This window comes from Mizuhopecten yessoensis, unplaced genomic scaffold (genome assembly GCF_002113885.1).
Source record: "Mizuhopecten yessoensis strain PY_sf001 unplaced genomic scaffold, ASM211388v2 scaffold3339, whole genome shotgun sequence".
In the NCBI taxonomy this organism is placed as follows: domain Eukaryota; kingdom Metazoa; phylum Mollusca; class Bivalvia; order Pectinida; family Pectinidae; genus Mizuhopecten; species Mizuhopecten yessoensis.
In genome coordinates, this window is record NW_018404995.1 from 824,368 (window position 1) to 848,294 (window position 23,927).

The 23,927-nt window shown below is 36.2% G+C and overlaps 2 protein-coding genes across 2 annotated transcripts; both read left to right on the forward strand.

The window, feature by feature from the left end:
- Positions 1 to 1,566: 1,566 nt before the first annotated feature.
- LOC110447362 (RNA demethylase ALKBH5-like) lies at positions 1,567 to 5,113 on the forward strand. The gene is made up of 3 exons (XM_021492989.1): positions 1,567 to 2,282; positions 3,424 to 3,504; positions 3,645 to 5,113. The coding sequence occupies exons 1-3, from the start codon at positions 1,582 to 1,584 to the stop codon at positions 4,030 to 4,032; spliced, it is 1,170 nt and encodes a 389-aa protein (XP_021348664.1). The 5' UTR covers positions 1,567 to 1,581; the 3' UTR covers positions 4,033 to 5,113.
- Positions 5,114 to 15,351: 10,238 nt separating this feature from the next.
- Positions 15,352 to 23,490, forward strand: LOC110447363. Its single transcript, XM_021492990.1, has 6 exons — positions 15,352 to 15,464; positions 16,547 to 16,691; positions 18,011 to 18,501; positions 21,242 to 21,325; positions 21,755 to 21,858; positions 23,268 to 23,490. The coding sequence occupies exons 1-6, from the start codon at positions 15,374 to 15,376 to the stop codon at positions 23,439 to 23,441; spliced, it is 1,089 nt and encodes a 362-aa protein (XP_021348665.1). The 5' UTR covers positions 15,352 to 15,373; the 3' UTR covers positions 23,442 to 23,490.
- Positions 23,491 to 23,927: the final 437 nt, after the last annotated feature.

The following is a 23,927-nucleotide window of genomic DNA, read 5'->3' on the forward strand; positions in this document are numbered from 1 at the left end:
CCCCCCCCCCCCCCCACCCCAGATACAAGTGAACCCATAAGCTGGTTAACATCAATTTGGTCGCGATGCGCCCGAGGCATGGCTGTGGAATTTTAGGGGACACCGGAGCAAGTTCGGCCCGTTTAAATAAAGTCGTTCCGGACAGCATTACATGTACATTTGTTAAAGAAATATTTGTTATTTTCTGTCAGGTGACCCCTGTATGAACGTGCCCCACTTTCGGGCAAGTTCCGACATGCAGTGTGGGCCACGGTGTGGGATTTAGCGTTATGACGTCATAATGCATACAACGTCTGATTTTCACGTCGATTTCACGAGTTTCTGAGGCAGGTAATCCAGTCCATTTCATGTTTTGCCAGGGCCCAACCTGCCCTGGTATCATGGGCCGAACCTGTCCCTATTTGATATAATTCAAAGTTCGTATATTACAATAAATACGTAAGTCAATGCGTTAGGCTATTATGCATATTATAATGTGAATGTCAGTACGTGTGTCACAGTTACACGTAAAACATTTATAAATAGGCTTACGTTAGCAATACTAGGTTTAACGTTACAGAAAGTTCGCCGTGAAATCTGAGGGGGAAAGGTGAGCTCATGATTTCTTTAGCAATTCAATAATTGAGAGTACCTCGCCATTTTCCCCCGGATGCATGTCCTGCACACTCGACTGAACTGGCGAAAACACATTATTTTAAAGAAAATTCTCTGGATCCGCCACTGCGAGTGGTCGAAGATCAATTTTATTTAAAGTCGGTGGACATTCTAAAAACAAATAACATAAGCTCTATAGAGCTTTTCACCGACATGTTGTATGCATACAAAAACATTCATACTTGGACAAGTTTGACATATTAAAACTTAGGCAATACAAATAGTATAATCAGAGACGTATAATACACTGGTATAATAGATTATAGATAAAACACATCAGAGTATTTTAAAACACATCAGATTTCATATACAGTCAATGAATTAGCCGCACTTATCTGGTAAAATACATTTAAAATTGAGACCGGACAGGTGTGTAAAAGTGAAAGTGTGGAGTTTAGGTTTCATGCACTTGCAGGCTGAACATTTACAACTGTGTAGCGTTCCAGGAGGATATTAAAGATTTAAAGTGCGTGAAGTGATTTGTTGTCCTTAATGTGTTGGGTAGATTGTGAAGGATTTTATACTGTTTAATGTAGTGGTTCTAACTTGTGGGATCTGAAACTGTAGCTTTGGGTTATAGGTGTGACAATGTTGTGGAGGCAACACACGCCATAGGTGTGTGGTTTTGTGTCTAATTTTGTATGTTCCTACCGGGATGTGTACATCCCTGGTTCCTATCGCCATTTGTCTCCTTCTTCTGATGTTTAAAGTAGGTATGCACACTGGAAAATCATCAAAGATGACAAATGTTCCCTTTTCATAGAACTTCTGTAATTCTGAATGTTGTGTCCCTACGACCGGGGGCGCAAATGTCTTTTGAGAGCTTTATGCAGCGCTAAATGATAAACGTCAAAACCCAACCACGTGTCGGCTTTCCCGCGAGATGTGTGTTTATATCAGGGAATTGTGGGAAGTTGTACAGTAAAGATGGCCGACTCGTATCGTGATTTGCGGCATAAGTTGCAGTCACCGGACTATCGCTCTGTGGAATATGGCAGGAGAAGAAGAGAATCTGATTCTAGGCGTAAACACCATGATTCAGAAAAATATCAATCATCTCGGCACAGACACGATAAAACCGAAATTCCACGACAGGAGGAATTGCGTAAAGTAAATGCTGGCATCCAGCAACGTAGCTTGTTTTCGTCGGAGGAATGCAAAGCTATAGAGGGGAAAATAGACTCTGTTGTGAAACATGCCAGGCTTGGTGATTACAAAGCCCATACGGTTGATAGAGCACCATTAAGAAATAAATATTTCTTCGGGGAGGGATATACATATGGGTCACAACTTGCCAAAAAGGGTCCTGGGATGGAAAGATTGTACCCAAAGGGCGAAGTAGACGAAATCCCTGATTGGATTCTAAAACTGGTCGCTAAACCAATTTATGACGCCAAAATAATACCTAATGGTTTTTTCAATAGTGCAGTCATTAATGACTACTTACCTGGAGGATGCATTGTCTCCCACATTGACCCTCCACACATTTTTGACAGACCGATTGTGTCCGTCTCGTTTTTCAGCGACAGTGTTCTCAGCTTCGGATGCAGGTTTTCATTTCGCCCAATACGTGTTTCCAAGCCGGTGTTATGTCTACCTGTGAAAAAGGGCCATGTCACTCTTATTAGGTAATAATCATAATTAGATTAATCTTTCTTTGTAAACAGAAAGCTATCCCACACCACATAACAGCCATGAAAGTATGCAGTGGCGGTCCCCGTATATACCAATATCACTCATATGCATCGCATGCAAACTCCTAGAACATATCACAAGTGCAATCATAAAACACTAAGAAGACAATAAAATAATGCAATACCTTCAACATGGCTTCTGTGTTTCATGATTTTGCGAAACAACTTATTACATTCATACAAGACCTGAGCTTAGAACCATTACTACAACAGACATACATTATCATAATGGTATTTGCCAAAGCCTTTGACAATGTCCAACAAAAATACTTGCAGTACAAACTGAAATATCACAGCATCACCGGAACCACACTATTGAACATGGATCACAGACTTTCTATCACAATGCACCCAAACAGTAGTGCTTGAGGGCAAACACTCACCCAGTAAAGTCAGCGAGTGCCTCAAGGAAACTGTTTGGGACCAGTCCTCTTCCTTATATACATTCAAGACTTCCTTATATACATTCAAGACTTCCTTATATACATTCAAGACCTCCCCATATACATACCACACAATACACTTTTTGCAGATTTCAGCATACTCTACAAAACCAATCAATAATAAAGACAATACAATAAACCACAACAAGATTTAGATGCAGCTATCAAATGGGAAGAGGACTGGCTCATGATATCCCACCCAGACAAATGCACCATACTCACAATATCACCAAAACCCACACAATTTAAACACCAATACACACTCCATGACCAAACACTAGAAGCAGTAACATCAAACAAATATCTAGGTTTCACACTCTAAAACAACTTAAAATGGGACAAACACAACAACACCACATCAATTGAAATTAATTACTGGGTTTTGAGAAACACAACCTAAAAAAAATTCACCACACATAAAAAAACCTGCATATAAGGCTATCATAGGTAAAATTACTTAAAATTTCCTGAAGTAACATAAGTGATAAGATTTGAATGTCTATGCATATATTCTAGAAAGTTGTTGTCAGTGTTCAACACTTTCAAAATGAGTAAAAGCACAGGAAACTTGAATCAATCCTAGTCTGTTGTCTTAACCTATTTGTTTCAATGTTTCATATTTTGATTTGTAGTGAGTATGCAGCTGATCACATAACACATTGTATCCGGCCACAAGATATTGTTGAGAGAAGAGCTGTTATAATTTTAAGGCGGTGAGTATTATAATCCTTTATTCAAGTATATTTAATTGGTTTTTACTTGTTGAACGAATCACATTATCTGCTTATTAGTGATTTTAATCATGAAGCTGAAGGGATTTTTTTTTATTTATAAATTCCACATTTCATTTCAGAGTTTTTCCTGATGCACCACGCCTGGAACCGGCAAGCTCAGTGGAACGGCCGCTCTCTCGCAAACGTCGTAGAGAGTCTACATCATCATCTGCCTCTACTTCGGAAGCAGAGTCTCCAAGTGGCTCGGAGGAATTGCAAGAAAACAACACAAAGGAAAATGAGGAAGGGGAGAAGAAATCTCCAACACAAACCTACTATCATAGGGCAACAAAGAACTCGACTCGAGTGTACAGACATCATCACTTCAGCAATAGCGAGAGCGAGCATTCAGACACAGAAAATGGGGACAATAAGTCTCCTGTTAAGAAATCTAAGCATAAGCATAAGGTGAAGAAGAAGAAAAGTCGTCGAGAGGTGAAGACGTCAAAACGAAGCAAGAGATCATGAACAGCGGAATAGAAATGCCTTGATATGTACAGAGTGATGATATTTACTGATATGAAGAGCTAAGGTTTATTTGCGATGTGCCAATGATAAGGGATGCAAAGTTTTATGAATATTACCCGGACAAAGATTAATTTGAAATATGACTGCATATTATATTAACATTAAAACATAAATCCATGTATTTTAGTATCTACATTGTAAAACATTTGATACAAAAATTCTTTTGGTAAAATATTTTGTTCTGTTTTTATGGCTTGGTGCTGGTAGGGTAAATGTAATGTTGGACTGTTAATTGTTGTATTTGGAAGAATGACACACTAACTTAGAGTAGTATTCTTGTTTTCATTCCTTTTGTGACATAACAAAAGTGTAGTCACAACTTAATGATGTTAATTCCATTAACAGGTCAAATGTACTTGATCTCAAATAGGCCAGTGATAAGTTTAAAATTGTACATGGTAAATTCTTATTATATTGATTTTACTGTTTCTTTTAATAAGTATAGGAAAGGAAACAAATCCACAAGTTAAAGTTCCTTCACTGTGTAACTTAGACTCGGTAACTTGATGTTTACATTGTCTTAATTATAAGGGCAATTGAGATATCTCTTTTCTTTGAATTTCTTGAAAAAAATCTGTTTGTAAAGTAGTAAAATAGTACTGTACTTTTCAACATTACAAATAAATTACTCGTATGTTACCTCTGTTCACATACCACCTTTTTAAAAATGTGTAAATGATGTGGATGTCTGGTAACAATTCCCAATGGCATGTTTTAGGAACTCTCCTGTAAAAAACCCTTATAAAAGTTATACCAGTTCCTGTTTAATTCAGCTCCGCATTATCTAATTTAGTTGCAGAGGGAATAGGGTGTTTTGCTTTTAGAAATTTACATGTGTTCACCCCTTGTCATTGTTCTGTCTACATCATTTCCTGACTAATGATCATGAAACTTCAAACACGTGTTAGGTATGATAATGCCTCAAACATGTCAATGTTTCAGGGTGTTGAGGTCAGGGTCACTTGCTTTTTATACGCCCGTCGAAGACGGGGACGTATTATGTTATCACGTGAGTGGGCGGGCGGGCAAACGATGTCCGCTCGATATCTCGAGTAATTATTAACGGATTAACTTCAAACTTCACAACAAGGTTAATTACCATGAATCCTCGGACAAGTTCGATAACCGTCATTATCCGACCATAATTTGTGGAGTTATGCCCCTTTATGGACTTGCCGAAACAGTGTCCGCTCGATATCTCGAGTAATTATTAACGCATTAACTTCAAACTTCACAACAAGGTTAATTACCATGAAACTTGGACAAGTTCGATAACCGCCCTTATCCGACCATAATTTGTGGAGTTATGCCCCTTTATGGACTTGCCGAAACAGTGTCCGCTCGATATCTCGAGTAATTATTAACGGATTAACTTCAAACTTCACAACAAGGTTAATTACCATGAAACCACGGACAAGTTTGATAACCGCCATTATCCGACCGTAATTACTGGAGTTATTACCCTTGGTTTCATTAATGCGATGCATGCGTTCCATGATGTTGTATTGCACTCATTGATCTACCAGTTATGTTGAATGATTTCTCTTTTAATATCAATTACTCACAAATACTTCATATATTTCAATCATACAAACAACTGCTCATTCAATGTGTGACGGGCGTATTATATACCGCTCGCGGTAACCTTGTTCCAGATATCTTTGTCATTGCTTTAGAATTTCATTTCCCATCTTACTATTGCATTTGTTAAAAAAGAAAAGAATCTGTACAAGTATTAGGATGCATATATATAATCTCAGTATTGCCTTTTCAGCCCATAATAGTATCTATACTTAACAATTGTTTCATGTCTTTCAGTAAAGGTATAATAGTGCAGGGCCTGTATGTCACTGTGTTCCTATTTTTTTATTAAAAAGGCACAAAAATATTTTATACAACTGTTAAAAAACCTCTTCGGACCATGATTTCAAAGCAGTTGTGAGAAAAAGGCTGATATGTCTAAATTTAGATAATAAAGATTAAACCTGGAATTTTCCAACATAAATGAAAGATTTAAATTTATAAACAGAACAGTTGCACCACATGATCAGCAAAAGCCCTTCATGCAAAGTTTGTAGACAATTATTTCCCTTATTTATACTTTGAATTAATATTAATGTTTAAGGGGCAGGGAATTTTGCCATAGCCAGCATGCATTTGACAAAATGGTTTTAAGACGGGTCATGTTCTCTTTAATACTTGGGACATGAGCAGTTATGGAACATACGTATATGTAGCAATTTGAACCCTGCATTACTGGTAGTTTAAGGATATGTAGATTTGATTTGTTTTACATCTTATATGTTTCTGGAAGTTATTATAGGGTCTGTAAGTTTACCCCATTAATACACGTATTTCTAAAACTTACTGATGTAATACGATGTATGATTTTAAAGATCTTGAAACTGAGGAAGGTAAAAATTTACCCCATTTATATAATAATACACATACTTCCTAATGTTTGTTACATCCAGATTCTATCTTTGTGTGCACTATGTCATTGTTGGACAGGCCTAAAACAGCTGTCAAATTGATACACAGCAGACAATAGAATGTGAGGATTGGTGCTGATAGACTGATGTACTAGTCTACTTGTTTAAAATGATTGTTTTCATATTTTTTTACAAAAGTTAAGAAAAAGTTTGCAGTAATTTTTGATAGTTTGGTTTATAGGAAAGGAGACAAAAAACCTTTTGTGAGTTTGGTTTATAGGAAAGGAGACAAAAAAACCTTTGTGAGTTTGGTTTATGGGAGGGGAGACAATTCAGATCACAACAGTTTGAAAAATGAAAATTTTGAAAATAAAGTTTCAGAACGCCATTAATGCTACTGTGAATAGATGTTTTTCAGCCAAATTGTTCTAATGATTCATCAACCCCAGAACTTTTATCAAAACAAGAAATCTAAGGTCAAACAAATCAGAATTAATAATAAAATCTGTGTATATAAATTAATTTATCTGGACTATTATTAGGTATTTCATTATTTGTCAAATTCAATTTAACCCTGGACAGCCCTGTAACATGATGTATCATTTTGATAATTTTTTCAGTGGCAAGTCTGGGTTCATTCTTTTGTGAAAATAAATTTGCTTCTTTCCATTTTATTTCAGTTATCAAAAGCTAGTGTTGCATCAAGTTTTATAGTCCAGAGATCTAGAAGGACACTTAAGAATGTTAATCATTGGACATTATTAACTAAGTATTTAGAGGAATGATATTTCTACTGAAATTAATAGTTGCTGTGTTATTAGTACTTATTTAAACGATCAAGATATATAGTAGTGGAATGATATTATTTTGCTGAAAGCTATAGTTGCTGTGGTGTTCTCATTTACACCAACAATTTATATGATTAATTCACCAGTCTTTTCCCCATTTGAGGGCCATATGTAATGATGATTTAGTTGGTGATGTTGTTAATTACATTTTCCATCATTTCTCTGATCCAGATCTGTTCTTTACAAATTATAAATCTAGACCCTCAATTAACTGGACCACTTGGTATTATAGACCACGATTACCTAACTTCTCTGTTTTATGGTTCCTGTATGATATTGTACATTAGTAATATGATTTTGATTGTTTGCCTCTTGTTAGTTTAACCCTTTCACCCCTATGTAACTTTAGTAGACTCTACCATACATTGATATGGATGAGTCCATTATGGTCTACAGTGTTGAAAGGGTTAAAGGAAAACTGTCATGTAGGGGATTACTGGGAGCCAGTGTAATATGTACACAGCTGGGAAAAATGTGAAAGTCAGCACTAGCTCCTCCTCTAGCGGTAATTCTATACTTAATTGTCGGTTAAAAAATACCTGTCAAAATTACACTATTCCTACAACTCTTAGAGTGTAATCTAAGTCAGTGGATTGTTACCATTCTCCTTGTTTTGATAAATATACATCGGGGCATTTTCTGTTGTAATGATAATGTTGTTTGTATGTATGTGATGACAGAGGAAACTAATCAGTATCTTCATTCCCTACGGTACCTACTCTAGATTTTAATGTCTAACCTAGTCATTATTTTTTACTAATGTTAAATCAGCACTGTTGAAAGTCTTGAAACATTTCTAGATAATCTTTTTAAAACAATTTGTAATTAAAAAGTTGTGGTTATAAACCCATTCTCATTTTTAGAGCTAAATCTTTCTAGATGTGCCATACCCTATTCAATCTGCAAGTGCCTAACAAGTCCTGATTTCAAAAGGAGTCTTCATTCATGTTATCAAATGAAAAAAAGGTACAACATCTGTTTTTTATTGGGTTTTTTTGTTGCCATATTTTTTAAACTTCTGTATTACTGTCAAAATTAGTTAATTGTGATTTCTCAACTGTGTGATAAAAATTGTTGCTATGTTGAGTTAAAATATGTTTTTAGGTCACCCGAGCTTTAGCTCAAGTGACCTATTGCTATCCATCTTTGTCCGTCGTCCATTAACATTTTACATTTTCAACTTAAGCTGAAATACTGTCAAAGGGATTTCATTGATACTTCATGGGAAGGTTACTGACAACTCCCTGACCAAGTGTAGTTATAGGAACTCGGCCTAGGAATGATCAACTCATGGTACTGACAGCTCCCTGACCAAGTGTAGTTATAGGAACTCGGCCTAGGAATGATCAACTCATGGTACTGACAGCTCCCTGACCAAGTGTAGTTATAGGAACTCGGCCTAGGAATGATCAACTCATGGTACTGACAACTCCCTGACCATGTGTAGTTATAGGAACTCGGTCTAGGAATGATCAACGCATGGTACTGACAACTCCCTGACCAAGTGTAGTTATAGGAACTCGGTCCAGGAATGATCAACTCATGGTACTGACAGCTCCCTGACCAAGTGTAGTTATAGGAACTCGGTCTAGGAATGATCAACTCATGGTACTGACAAACTTTACTGAACATTATACTTAACTTTTTTTACTCAAATTTTGGTAGGGATGATTGAAATCATTATCTCCACTTCATATTTCAACAACAAGAATTCATACAGTAGGACTCCGGTGACCGTTAAGGCCCATAGGCCTCTTGTTTAGTTTAACTATTTCTTCGTGTACTGTATTGTTCTAATTGTAGGTTATAAGTTTCTCTGATTTCATTACACCACACAACATTACAAATTCGGGAAGGGTAACCAATAACCTACTAGCTTCTATTGATGTTAATTACAAAACTGGGGATACTTCAGCCTCTGTTGGTATGGAAATGTTTAGATTTTCCCATTAGACTCTGACACTTCCCTGTCATGATAAAAGTATAAAATATGACTTTGACCTTTACATACAAAAAATCCCAACCTGTATTAATTTAAATACCAAAGTAAATATGCGTGTACTTATTTTCAGTTAATCAGATTTGCTCAAGTTGGTTGCCAGTAAAATGTAAAGCCTAGTAAAATCTTTTCTGGACTTCTAGAAAGCACAAATGTGATAAACATATCTGTTCAATTCTAATCATGTGTAACCGTCATAACTGGTAACTTTAACTATATGGTTCACATAGAGATGGATGGTGGACCTTTGTGTATGTTGGACAATAGGAATGAGGAAGTGGAATCAAAGGTTTGGTGAATTGTGTTTATTCTTTTATGCATTTCTAAGAAAATATATTGTGGCATTTTTTAACTGCTTTCATTGAAATGCTCCAATAAAGACTAAGCCATTGTACACTAAGATTTTGGCTGCATTTCCACACCAGCTAGTTCTATATTACAAGTCTAGGAGGTAAGGAACATGTTTTTATCTTCAGAAACTGAAGAAAACAGTTTGGAGGCATAACATGTTAGCTATAAAATGAGACGGTGAGGAAGCTACAGGAATGTTTTGTTTTACTACCAAGAAGTGGGAGTTATTGTTTTGTATTTAGCACATGGGAGATAACATACTTGTTGAGTGTTTTCTTTTTTATTGCTAGTAGAATTGTTAATTAGAAATAAAAAGTTATATTAAATTTAATTTTATTTAAATGTTTATGAAGTTGCATGTGTTGAAGAATATGTTTATGATATTTTTTGTTGAAATTTGGATTGTTTATTTTCATTTCACCGATTGTTTGTTATAACTATATATATATATATATCTTGAAACACACACATAATATATTGCTTGTAATGCAAGTTACATTGTATATGTGTGCAAACCAGAAAGTGAATGTAGATGAAAGCAGTTTTGTTAGATTTGTATTTTTTTTAAAGTATGCATCTTATAGCAGAAGAATGTGCTTACCAGTCATCTTCATTCTTCGATTATTTGTTTTCTTCATCATCTCGGTCCAGTCATTTTTCTGATGGAATTATGTTCTGCTACCAGCGAATCAAGGAGTGCCCTCCCTTTGTCCATGTAAGTCTCCACTGCATGTTACTCTAAAGTACATGTTTCTCCAGTGTTATCTTTAAAGTCAGTATTTCCTATTTTCATTTCATCATATAAATGTAAGGGAACTGGACTGGGTCGTTAACTACCAACCAGGTAGCTCAAAAGGTAGAGTATCAATCTAAAATTGGAGGGTTTGGAGTTTGAATCGTAGTCTGGCCATGCAATTCTCTCTTTCCTGTTACAGTTGGGCCTATAACAAAACTTTGTTTCAAAAACTGGGTGAATGTTTGGCAAGGAAATACCTGAATCTGAGTTGTTACTAGTGTTGTCGTCTAGGACCAAGACTTTGCGGGAAAAAAGGAGGGAGGAATGTAGTGTAACTGGACTGGGTCATTTGCCGTCTAGCAGGTTGCTTAAATGGTTGAGCGTCCATCTGCAGTTCGAATGGTCCCAAGTTCCAATCCCAGACTGGCCCTGCATTCCTCTTCTGTTGCATGCATATAAGCATCAATAGGATCCAAAAAAAAAATCATGTTTGACACATCATCAAAAAAACAAAATAGTTGAATTTTCTCATTTACCAGAATTCTCTGTCCTCATTACCACTCTGTCAATATAGCAAAGATAGCGACCGAGAAAAACATTGCAGTTATTAAGTAAACTATTAACTAATTCGGAAGCATAGCAGGTGTTTATTTATTCAAGTTCATGTTCAAGCATGCTGATTGTGGTTTTTTTTGCCAAATATTTCAATAATTTGTGGGATATTGGATAAAATAAGAAAATTGACCAATGACATCACATCTAGGAAGTGACCCACTAGTGGGTAACCAAAAATGTCTACCAACTCCTAACAAGTGTATCCAAAGAGTTAGAAGTTTAGACACCTATAGTGATTGTGGGAAACTTGAAATACCAATAATAAACATGTAATTCTGTAATTGGAGGAGGTTTGAGATATTGAAATATCAAAAATAGACTTGTAATTCGGTGATTGTCAGGAGGTTTGAGATATTAAAAAGCATACAATACATATGTAATTTAGTTTAATTGTTTGAAAATGGAAATCTCTGCCTGTTGATTCATCTGCTTTATTTATAAACACAATTATGCTTTACTTCATGTATCGGTACCTGTATGGCAGTGTTCACTTGTAGTGTCCAACACCTGGATGTTCAGTGGAAGCATTTGTGTGTCAGTTCTTGATGGATTCTAATTAATTTGACTCCTGTGCTGGGCTGATTATGACCATGGATATATCCTTATCAGATCTTATTTGTTATTGGTCAATTTGTTACAAGAGTAGTTTTGTCTGATTTAAGTCTCACCGTTTTTTAATTACTACTTATAAAACAATTTCTACTTTTACAAACTTTGCAAATGTCCAATGATGTTAATTGATTAGAGTGCATACACATTATTATAACTTGATTAGATCTGTATGCATGCTTAAAGTTTCTGTCATTATATTTTTTTTTAAATCATTGCTAAAATCTTTAATCACATGTCTTAAGATTGCCAGTGTACTGCATTTCCATGAATTAAACGTTTCATTATGTATGACCTTTTTGTTATATTCCTGTACAGTTATTGCTTTGCATGCTCACTATTTCGGGATCCCTGTACCACTGCCAAACATGTTATTATGCACTGATAACTGCTTCCGGCATCACTATAGCTCTGATAAATCACTTCTGAAACGGAAACCATACACTGCGGGACTTCACGATAAAATAAACAAAATTACGAACAACACTGTAATAACAACAACGAGGAGGACAAAAACACAGTTTCACTAAAGGTCGTAAGTCTACATGTAGACGTAGGCGTAACTAACGTCTAAAACCAGTTTCACTTTAAGTCGTAACGTAAATTTCCAACCTTGAATTCTTGCTCTAATCAATTGAGCTTCCTGAAAGTATCTCCAATACGAAATTTCGGAGTGGTTACTGCCTGCTGGTGATGGCCTTGTGTGCAACCCAGCACGAAGCGGACTAACTAGCTGCATGAACGAAAAAGTACAATGACATTCTCTAGTGTTTTGCCAGCAGGTTAATAGGGATACCTAAACCTACAAAACACAGTCACAGCACTGCATTCATTTCAAAACTTCGAGTGTTGTGATGTTAATGTTGGATACAATTTGTCCGTCTTGTAAAATGACCCTTCAATATTAAAAAAATCGGCTGCAATCTGCTGTCAGTCCATGTCATTCAACTCCAGTTGTACATTTACGTCATTGGTCACGACGCATCACATTTTCTGCAGCAGCACCCTTCTGTCTCAAGTGCCATATAACGGACTGGAGACCACGAGTGTCAGGGTGAAATGTTGTCATAGAACAGAACTCATTACTTTGGGTTTCCCAAGTTTTCAAACACCAGAAAAAATAGCATTAATTCCTCACAATTGAGAGTTGGTGCCAGTGTCGTAAGGCCGTGCCATTTGTTAAGAACGTTGGCTTTTCCCTTAGGTTTCTCTCTTTTCAAAAGGGATATAAGTTGTATCCGTCCGTTTCTGACCACAGGCGCCTACAAGGCACTGGTCAACGTATTGGTGACATCTAGATAAAACTAGGGGAATACACGTCTGTGTGGAATCGATAATATCCTATTCTAGTGTTTCCAGAGAGTGAACATAAATAACACCACACACTACCCGTCATGAATTCCTTTCACTGGCTACGAGAAGAGAACAGTCCCTCTGTTTTGTAGTACAAACGTATTGCGTTCGTTTTCCAAGGAACTTGTACACTCGGCTCACAGTCTGGCGCCATACTGATTGGTCCGAAAAGAACCGTTTACGTATCGGTTAATCTACGACTAAATCCGACTCAATATTTCGGTCTCGAATGCCGTCATTGGGTTATATTTATGGGTAAAGTAAACGTTTTGTGTGTGAAAAATAACAAATAAAACAAAGGGATTTTGTATTATTTTACGGCTCGTCGACAATTTAAGCCATTTAGGGATGTGATGTTAGAAAATTAAAGCTAAACATGTTAGAAAAATAGCACGTTCCTTTAAATTGTTTACAACATGTATATCACATAAATAACACCACAGCATATTATGAAGTGACGCATCATTTGAATTCACTTATAAATCTTGGACGCTTCGCCTTCGTTTTCTTATACTTATGACGGATGTACCTCTCCAATGTGCTGGCCAAGCCAAAATATCAAGAACCCCTTAAATAAGCTTCACATCCCAACTCCCCTCCGCCTGCACAGTCTGTGGATATTTCCAAAGCTTTATTGTCAATCAGGTTTAACTCTAGAACAAACTTTGTTCATTCAAACTTGCACAAGGATTCCAAACTTATTTTCATATAATCCTCATTCCAGCATATTTCCTGATAAAATAATGGGACTTCTTTATGCCCACCATGGCGTCACAGAACCTGCGATTAAAGGCCCGTGCCCAGGAATGGCTTTTAAGCAAAAGTTCAAAAGCCCAACTAATGATTGGAGCTGACTTAAAGTGATATTTTCCGAGGCTAACAAAGATGTTATATTTTGCTTTAAGAATTAAACTTTTCCTCGTGTATTCTAACTATCCTTTCCACAGTATCAATTTCAATACATCAAAACACTATAGTTGAGATGGGACCTGTGGTCTTCCTAAGGGTAATAAGAACACCTAACTCCTCACACACATTGGTAAAACAATCCATCAGTTTCTTACAGTTACTAACTGTGACTACAGGCAAACAGAGTCAAATTCTTCACACCGTGTCCAGAAAACAAAATATCGTCAACATGATGGTCTAACCCATTTAACTACTCATTCAGGAAATATGTTTTTTCCTTCTTCAAAAATAGTAATAATAACAAATATTACACAATTACTAATAAAACAATTACTATTATTACCCAATAGTCTATATAAATTATAACTAGTCATTTTTGACTGTTTCTGGTTTTTTGTCCAATTTCGGCTGTAGGGGTGAAACAGTCAAAACTGTTTTCCCGGTCAGAGCGAACTGTTACCCGGCGCGAATTCGATGCGCAGAAATCTCCCCTTGAGAGCCCCCTTCAAGCGTTTCGGTGACCGCGACTCATTAACTGTCAGCGATCTAGGCACCTCTCAAGCTTTTATACTGTGTGCTCAAGCCATCTTTATTTAACATGGCTTTAGACCTGTGACACAATAAAACAAATCAATTGTAAATCCTTTAAAACATTTGATTTGGCTTGATGTCTCTTCAAACTTCTTCCAAATCACTAACAAAATGTGTTTTTACGATTATAACTTCCTTTAAGTTTCAAGCTTTTAAGCACTTTTCTGTGATATGATTTGTAGTGCTGAATTTTCGATATGAGGACGTGACATTATTTTGCTTGACCTAGATTTGCATGTTGGGTGTCGTCGGTGAAGCAAGAAGTGTACCTTTTCAGAAAACCTGGTCTTATTCGCCCTTTTCAAAAGTTTACGTGTGAATCTTCCCTTTGTTCACATTTCATTCATTTGGAGTTCGTATTATGGTTTTGTTGATACTTCGATATTCTCTTGTGGTTATTGTTACCAAGGACCATCTAATTCCTGTAATGTTACCAAGGATCATCTAATTCCTGTAATGTTACCAAGGACCATCTAATTCCTGTAATGTTACCAAGGACCATCTAATTCCTGTAATGTTACCAAGGACCATCTAATTCCTGTATTGTTACCATACACTTTCAAAAGTCATGGACATAAAATCATCGAGATTTGCCCATTTCCTTGAAAAATAAACGTCCAATCACCAACCAAAACTAATTAAGGAATAACATTCTATCAATTTCCAAAATTGGAGAACAAAGCCATTCGTGTCATATTAATCATCAATAATTTGGTTGACAAATAATTTTGGTTGAATTCCGTAACATTTCTTATCTGTACTAAAATAGGTCATGCTTATCTCTACGGGACACCTATATAGAGACTAACGGATTACTCTGCTGTCACCACGATACAAGATGACGACCCTTGTACAGTTGGCTGTTCTCTGTGTGCTTGTTGGTGTGTCTGTCGGAGTTTTAGTTCCGCTAGACGACTTCAGTACCAAGTGTAAGTACATCCATTCAAAATATGTTGTAAATTTAAATGATAGAATACTGTACCCTGTAGTTCCCGAGGTTTGCCGTCACAGCGCAGTGGTCTATGGTTGTGGTATGGGTCATATTATATACACTTTACTATACATATTTTTGAATTTCAAATTAACCAGCACCTTTCATAAATGTAAAACTCCTAATAAGAGGTTTGACACGTTTGATCCTCTGTTACAACAGTGGTTTAGACAATTTTGATTTCCAACTTTTTGGCCCCTATCATCACCGACGAGTCCTTATAGGACGGACTAGTTGTAGGATGCAGTGAAATTCGTCTTTGGTATACTTTATCTATTGCTAAATTCTAAAGGTGCAATCACCTTTATGTGTATGTGTGTAACGTTGATCTCTGGAAAGCTTCCAACATGAAATGCGCTCTTTGTTTATTCTTATACAAGTGATCGCACACAACTCCAAGTGTGTAATAATAGAGATCACATTTGTTTTACCCTGCACATGGGTCGATATTATTTGACTATTTTCCACAAAGAAGCGTACACGAACAGCAAAATAGCAACTATTGAACTACAAAATTTTCAATATAAAACGTTACGTTACAGGGCTTAACACATTTAAATACACCAAACATATTCTACGTGCCTAAATCCTCTATGATTGTCGTCTAAACCTTTACTACGAAGAAGTATATACACGATCGTATCACGTGTATCAATGACCGTATTTGACAGAGGGACAAGATGCAAGTTATCCTCCCTGTCAAACGTTGTGTCTGGCTCTTCCAAAATTGGCGTTTCATTTAGATCTATAGTCGTATACCGTATGTATGTACTATATATATATGAGTAATTTTGGTTCTTAATCTCTGACACGTACCCGTTTTCAGTTGTCACCATGGTCGTGCTTGACTCTCGTTTTCTTACATTTCTTTATTTTTTGTTTTTCATCCCCTGACGACATGTGTCTCATATCTCTTTGGGCGTGCCTCACTCTCATTTGCTGTATGTGTCCCGTTTCCTGTGTCTCATTCTCTCACGCGTCTCTCGGTTCTCTAACACATCTCTCGTTTCCCTTTACCAGCTTTAGACACACTCGTCAGGAAGAAGTTGATGTTTATGATTGTGCACCAAGTGAACCAGACTGTGGAGATCCAGGACACACTCAAACACCAGTGTGAAGTTAAAATTAACCAGTCCATAACGCAGTGCAACACATGTGCCCAAAGGTCGGTGTAAAATATATGCATTAGTATTTTTTTTTTAATTTTAATTTCATCTTTGAAAACATTGATATTTACATTTGAGTTTTTATTCGGTGAGGTGGGGGATATTAATACTTTTAGAAACCGATAAATATTCAATTTAATAATGTCAAATCTGTTCGTGAAACCAACCCCAAAAGGAGCAACCGTATGCATTGACTCATCCCGAACAAGTTAACTTTATATCAATGCAATATACCGTCTCTGCTAAAAGACCAGTTTTGAGCCTCTTATTAAAATAGATTTGAGAAACTGTCGGTCTGTCTCTCAAAATTGAACAAAATATTATCACTTTGTACAAGTTCAATTTAGGTGATTCTACGTTAAATATCCTCATTTTCACATTTGGCTGTAAAGTCAACTGTTGCCAATTGGGTATAGATAAGCGTTTGTGGTCTCAGGTATGGCCATGCACAAGGACAGAATTTCGGTTCGTCTTTGTCACGTCACTCCTTATCTTTGCGTTATAACAATCCCTATTTATCTTTTGCTCGATATGGACTTACAAAATATATCGGACAAGTATCACTAAGATATATTTACATTTGCGCTGCAACCCACTATATGAACATAACCAGCAGAAATGCATTTCATCTGTGTGTATGAAGAAAATACTCTCGTGACGTAACACGTGGTTTACTTATGACGTCAAACATTAACCTTGTTAAATGAGAGTCTTGTCACTTCGCTTCGGATAACATGGACAATGCTCCTGCGTCAAACGCTCAAATGACTACGGTTAATTATTGGCCACTTTTAGTTAAATAGTGCTGTTTCGCCAATGTCGGTTAAGGGACGACGCATAACAAAACGCAGTTAACACATATATTATTTAAGAACAAATGAATACATTTAAACAATTGTTCTATAGTAAAAATATAAATATATCGATTGAACGGCGTTTTTTAAAATTTTCATTCGCTAGAGCTTCATGTTTAATATAGATGTAATCGATTCGCGTTCATACCGGTATGAACATTCAAAAATGCCGGTCGATCTCTATTAAGTAGATTTGAACTAAAATGTTTTATATGTTTAATATCCTCGTTTTGGTTGTTTGTGGATATCGCAGCACATATTGATGTATATTAAAATAAGTCTAATAATTAAACTTAGACTTTGTATTAAAGACCAAATCTACGAATACAGAATTTTACAGAACTTATAAGATATTGTTCTTAGGATGTAATATAACCTGTTAAAAGGACGAAAGCGATATGCCCTTATAGTTTGTAATTATATATATATATATATTTTTTTAAACGACAAGTTTCAAATTTTAGTCATAATGCACCACCGCCGGCTAATGTGTTGGGAGTTCTCCTGCCCACTCTCATGCAGCCAGTGGTTTTGGCGGCGGGCTTGGTAAAGGACATTGAAGGAAGTCTGGAAAGTGCTGTAAATGTACTCGGGGACAAAACAGCTGATTTTGTTAATGACGTTGGTAGTGTTGCCAAGAATGCAGGGAACTCCCTTATCGGCGGAGTGTCCGATATCACCAAAGACGCTCTCCATGGTTTGAGTACTTTCGGCGACCAATTGGCTGGTTTGGCTGGAGATCTTGGTCATGGATTGGAAACCGCTGTCCACGGTCTGGAGTCAGGCACAATTGACTTCGGCAATTCCATCGGAAGCGGTCTCGACTCGATCGGGGACCAGCTCACTCACGGCGCACAGGGCGCTCTCGATGGCATCAACAGCCTCGGACATGAAATCGAACACGTCGGAAGTAGTGTCGGCCACGCCATTTCCAACATTGGACACTCAATCGGAAGTGAGTGTTCACTTTTCTAAAGTCGTATTGTGTATTCCATGGGGGGTGGCTTCCCTTATAAATGTTTTACCTGCTGGATAAGTATTGTTTTCATGGCAAATATACAATGGATATGAGTTCATTGTTCAATCTAAAGCATTTAGGCTATGATAAGATGAACCGTCGCTTAGAACTGTCTTTAGCCCCTAGTTGTTCAATCTCCTGTCTTTGGTTAAGTAGTTCGATCGCTGGATAACTATTAGAGATTTATGTTACATATCCAGGTGTTTAAGACACATATCAAATGGTCAATTTTACATACACAAAGCATGGTCAAGCCTCTGGATAGCTAACAGTGCATTAACCACTGCTTGTTTTACTGTGAAGCAACAGACATTTGTCAAATTCATTTGCGAGTTTATCCAAATTTTATCCCAGATAAATTGCATATTGCATCCGTATGTGCGCAATGAAAAGTACTTTCAAATTTCAACTAGCCACGGAATGAATAACTACACATCAGTCAATTGTTTCCAGTAATTTGTTAAAGGTACCAAATTACTTAAAAAAAACCACATATTAAAGTTTTATGTAAAATAAAATTTTCGTTTATCATTTCATATGAAGCTAGGATTCCTAGTTACGGAAATAAAGATGTCTTTTTAGATGGAATACCTATGTATACAAACGGGATTTATAATTCCAAGACCTAACAAGCCGAGAGCATGGCGAACTGTGATAAGAAATAACCTATATTGAAATTATCACGCCATTTTTGAAAGCAGGCTTAACTTGTCTATACTGAAGATTCCCTGTGCAGCAGACTGGCTAATACAATAATAAAAATCATACAAAAGTCAAATTAGAAGCTTTTTATCAGCTACTCAACCAATCAGCTTCGCAAGACTCTATCAGAACGGACATATTCTGGCTGTTGTGAAAGAGTTAAGAATGTTTCTAGATCAATACTCGATACAAATGCCACCATACTCGATGAGGTACACGGTAGCTGTCCAAATATAACTTTCTCACTGAAAACAGTCATATTTCTGTCGGTTGTACAGAATGGTTTGCATCTTCAGAATAATGGATAGTTTACCCATCACTTACTTTCAATATATACACTTCATGTGTTCTTTTATGGATTTAAGGTTCAACAAGCCCCCTAAAAGATGACGTAGTCAACTAAAATTCCAACCCCCTGATAAGTCATGTTCAAAGACCTCAATTACAAATCGGAACTCACATATGTTATTTATATATATTGAACTTGTACATTGATTGGCCATGCAAAAAATACATAGCCAGGTTAACGTAGTCAAAAAAAGGCATTAAGGCTGATGTCTTTATAAAAATAGTTCACCGGACTTATAACACGTCAATCTCTTTTGCAACCCTACTGTGTGCTGGGAAATGACTCATAATCTAAAGTTTATTTATATACCTAGGTCATGCGGAGCTTTATTTCTCTTCTACTACCTGTTGAGAGGGATTCCGACCTCAAATAAAGATAGATGTTGCCATGCGAAATCACTAAAATAATAATAAAATCTCCTGGTAATACATTTTAGCAAATTTTAAATAAGAAAACAATGGCTAAGTAACCTAGATCGATAAATGAACTTGAGATGATGTGCCATTTGATAACATTATATGAATGCGCTAGACATGTTATAAACATTGAAGCTGAAAAGTACAATACTGTTTACAACAAGTCAAGCTCTTTTATTACAATATTGAATGTTAAGGAAGGACATTTTATATGAAGTTTAAGGAGTATTTATGGTCAAATGTCTATGGTAATACACATATATACCGTTAAAATATGTTACTCTGACGTTTTACTATGATTTTTGTACATTCCCATAGCAACAATCATCTACTTGTGAGGCCGGTTTGCCTCTCCATACATACTTAAAGAGAAATAAAGCCCCGCTTGACCTAGGTATGTAAATGATCTTCAAATAACATGTAATTTCGAAACATTCAGTTGGGTCACTTAGGAGATTGACATGTTATAAATCTGGTGAGCAACATTTATCATTACATCAGCCTTAATGCCGTATTTATGACTTCGTTGACCTGGTTATGTACCTTTTTAATAGCTCATGTACAAGTTCAATGTATTTAAATTACATATATATATTCCGATTTGTGATAAAGGTATTTGAATATGACTTGCCATGAGGTTGAAATTTAGGGTGACTATTACCTCTTTTAGGGGGCTTGTTGAACCTTAAGATCTATATCACTGTGAAATGTCAACATTATGCACACATTTGAAATCACGGATTACTTGCAATTGGAGGTTTACCGCCGACGTAATCAACAGGCGAGAGTTCTAGGGCTCACGAATAAATGCTTCCGTAAGAGTGGAAGTCCCTCTCTATAAATATCGATGTATAAAGTTCTCATCCGTTCGTAAAGCTTGTCTGTCGGTGACCACCAAGGATCCGTTAAAAGCTTACCAGCCTAATTATTGTAATGTAGGTATATTAGGGTTTATGGAATGGTTTAGGTATATTAGGGTTAATATTTTGATGAAATTATATTAGGGTTAATGTTTTGATGAAGGTGTATGTGCTAGGGTTAATAGTATGATGTAGGTATATTCGGGTTAATGTTGTGATGTGGGTACATTCGGGATAATAGTGTGATGCAGGTATATTAGGGTTAATATTTTGATGTAGGTATTCTAGGATTTATGTTGCGTTGTAGGTATATTCGATACAAATATGTTGTATTATGTATTGTTTTGTAGGTATATTTGGCAAGAGAAGCGCCTGTCCTATCTGTGACAAACTCAACACCAAAACTCGCACTCCAGACGAGATATTAAATGATGGTAAGAATCGTACTTGCACAGTGAATTTGTCTTACTGAAACTAAAGCAGGGACCTGATATTATTGTAAATTACTAAGGGACTTGGAATCACCATAACTTACACAGGATGATACTACATATCGACCTATAGCAGTAGCTTTAATAACTTGATATTCATCATAACCCGTTTTCTATTTTTCATTGATTGCTATTCTCTTTACAATGTTTTTGATGCTATTTCAGGTGTCATTGAAACATAATTTTACATCATAAAAGACAATTTTCGTCTCATCATATTACCATATTTCTATTATTTTTGTGTTAAAGAGAAACTTGTTGAATGACCGTTAAAAAATCGTGTATGATACAGGGTCCCTATGCTTTTAGGTACCTTAATGTATAACAGCACTTCGCCTCGTCCAGTATGATACAGTGGTCCATTCATTTCAGTTTGTGGTGCCAATGAACTCCACAGACAGCGAGCAGCTACAGCATTGCTGACCAAAATGAAGGCTATTTACGACACGGCAATCAAGCAAGCCATTGTAACAAAGGTAAACCACATTGTATACGTTCAGCAAACCATCCGTATATATGTTATGTACAAGTGATTTTTACAATATGAGTAAAGATGAAAAGTAAGTTGTAATTCTAAGTAACCCTTACTTGGCGAGGTCCTGTGCCAAACCTGTGTTAATATTCTTAATCGACGTCGCAACTTGCTCTATAATTAAGCAGTAATGTGTCTTTTAATGTCAACTAATTTTATATTTTTATATTGGCAAATTTTTAATTCATAATTATGTACATATATGTAAACTTTTACAGTCTAGAATGATAGGGTAAGATTGAGTGTCTCGTAAGTCTAATATAGACTGGATGTAAGGGTGGGTGAGCAGACATATTCTAGAGATTTTAATACTTGTATCTTTTACATGTGACATTATAATAAACGAATTTGAATTGAATTGAATTGAACTAATGCCATGGTCATGTGAAGTTGCAGTTGAAAACAATATGGGAGCAAAATATATGGATTAGGAACACTTTCACTGCTAATTGTAGATTGTAACGGCCGCGCGGTCACCAGTTCTATATAGGTGTAGGTAACTACACGTCTATGTACAGTTTATTCGCCTTCATATCTAGGTTAATTCCACATCAATGTCAGGACGAACAGGTTCTAGTACAGTCTGTTGGTTCCCATGGTACTGGTTAGGCCTGAACTAGGTCTCCAGGTACTGAAATACGCACCACACGTGTCTGAATTGGTTGTGTTGTAATTAAGACTGTAATCAATATATGGAGTTGTCAGCCCAGTGTTTGTCTACCATAGAATCTTCGATAGAATTGTTTCTTCCAGTCTTAGTTTTCTTCAAATTCGTCTCTTACTTGTTTATTCCAGAAAAGGAATGAAAAAAACAGAAATGATGAAATGAGGCTCAATTAACATTAATAAAATATTGGTATGTTAATTCATCTAAATTTTCAAAAAAATATTAATTTAACAATAAAGTATTTTTCATATGTAAAAATGTAATTTGGGGTCTTCAATATTTTTAGGGTAATATCTTACCATCAACAATTTATAGTTTTAGTGTGTTTTTTGTTATTAGAAAGATAAAGAATGAAAGCTTGCAAAACCGGTGGTTAATTTGATTGCATTGATGCCTAGCGTTAGGTTTTTGTTTGAGATATGTTTGCCAAAATGTCATGAGAAAATTATATGACCCGTTTATGTGTTTGTTTGATTATGTTGTACAGTATGATAACACGTGATGTTGAGAAATATATGGCAATCGTATTTTTAGCCTTTATTTGTGCGAAATTATATCGGTATAGTTATATACCAATACCAAGTACAGATCTCCGTGTCTGTTTATAGAGCACTGCGCTGCTTAGTGTTCTAGTACCGGGGGGTAAATTAGACAGCATTACGAACCTGTCATTTCTTCCTCACAAGGTTGAGTACGACCCCGCCTCCATTGACGTCACCAGTGGAGTCGCCTTCAAAACCGTCTACGTCACATATACCATCACCAGTGAGTCCAGACGCTACCAGAGCCAGGTGCCACTTCGTATCACCGCCCTCCCCGTCACCGGTGATGCCCTAGGACAGGAAATCTTTAACAGATAAATTCTCTTAAAATATTATTTTACCAATAAAAATATATATCGACCTATTATTCGATCATTCGTTATTTGTGCATTCTAACATATTTAAAAATAGAACATGTTTTACGAAATTATTCGTCAATATGTAGTAAAATGCATAATCATGTTTTATAATAGTTCAAAAAACTATGTCTATATGTTGAAATGCTTATTTTTGTCTGCTTAATCATAAGTATATTTGATCATTACACTTATGTATACCATGAAAGAGCAACACGGTGCTACAAATAATAAAATTATCGAAATTATATATATAGTTGAGGAAACTATTTAATCTATACGAGTTATCGCCTTTCCAACTGAAAGGTATCGAAAGTTACTTGAAGAGATCTAATTTATAAACTAGCTTTTTTAGCAGAATTCACTAAATGTGTTTGACGGAGAAATGGAGGGGATGGGGTCGGGGAGGTGATGGAGATAACAAAATTGTCTTAGGAATATGCATGAA

Coding starts and splice junctions, on each gene's coding strand:
- LOC110447362 (XM_021492989.1), top strand. CDS start 1,582: ATGGCCGACTCGTATCGTGATTTGCGGCATAAGTTGCAGTCACCGGAC. Junction 2,283..3,423: donor GGCCATGTCACTCTTATTAG/GTAATAATCATA, acceptor TTTGATTTGTAG/TGAGTATGCAGCTGATCACA. Junction 3,505..3,644: donor GCTGTTATAATTTTAAGGCG/GTGAGTATTATA, acceptor ATTTCATTTCAG/AGTTTTTCCTGATGCACCAC.
- LOC110447363 (XM_021492990.1), top strand. CDS start 15,374: ATGACGACCCTTGTACAGTTGGCTGTTCTCTGTGTGCTTGTTGGTGTG. Junction 16,692..18,010: donor TGCAACACATGTGCCCAAAG/GTCGGTGTAAAA, acceptor TTCAAATTTTAG/TCATAATGCACCACCGCCGG. Junction 21,859..23,267: donor AGCAAGCCATTGTAACAAAG/GTAAACCACATT, acceptor CTTCCTCACAAG/GTTGAGTACGACCCCGCCTC.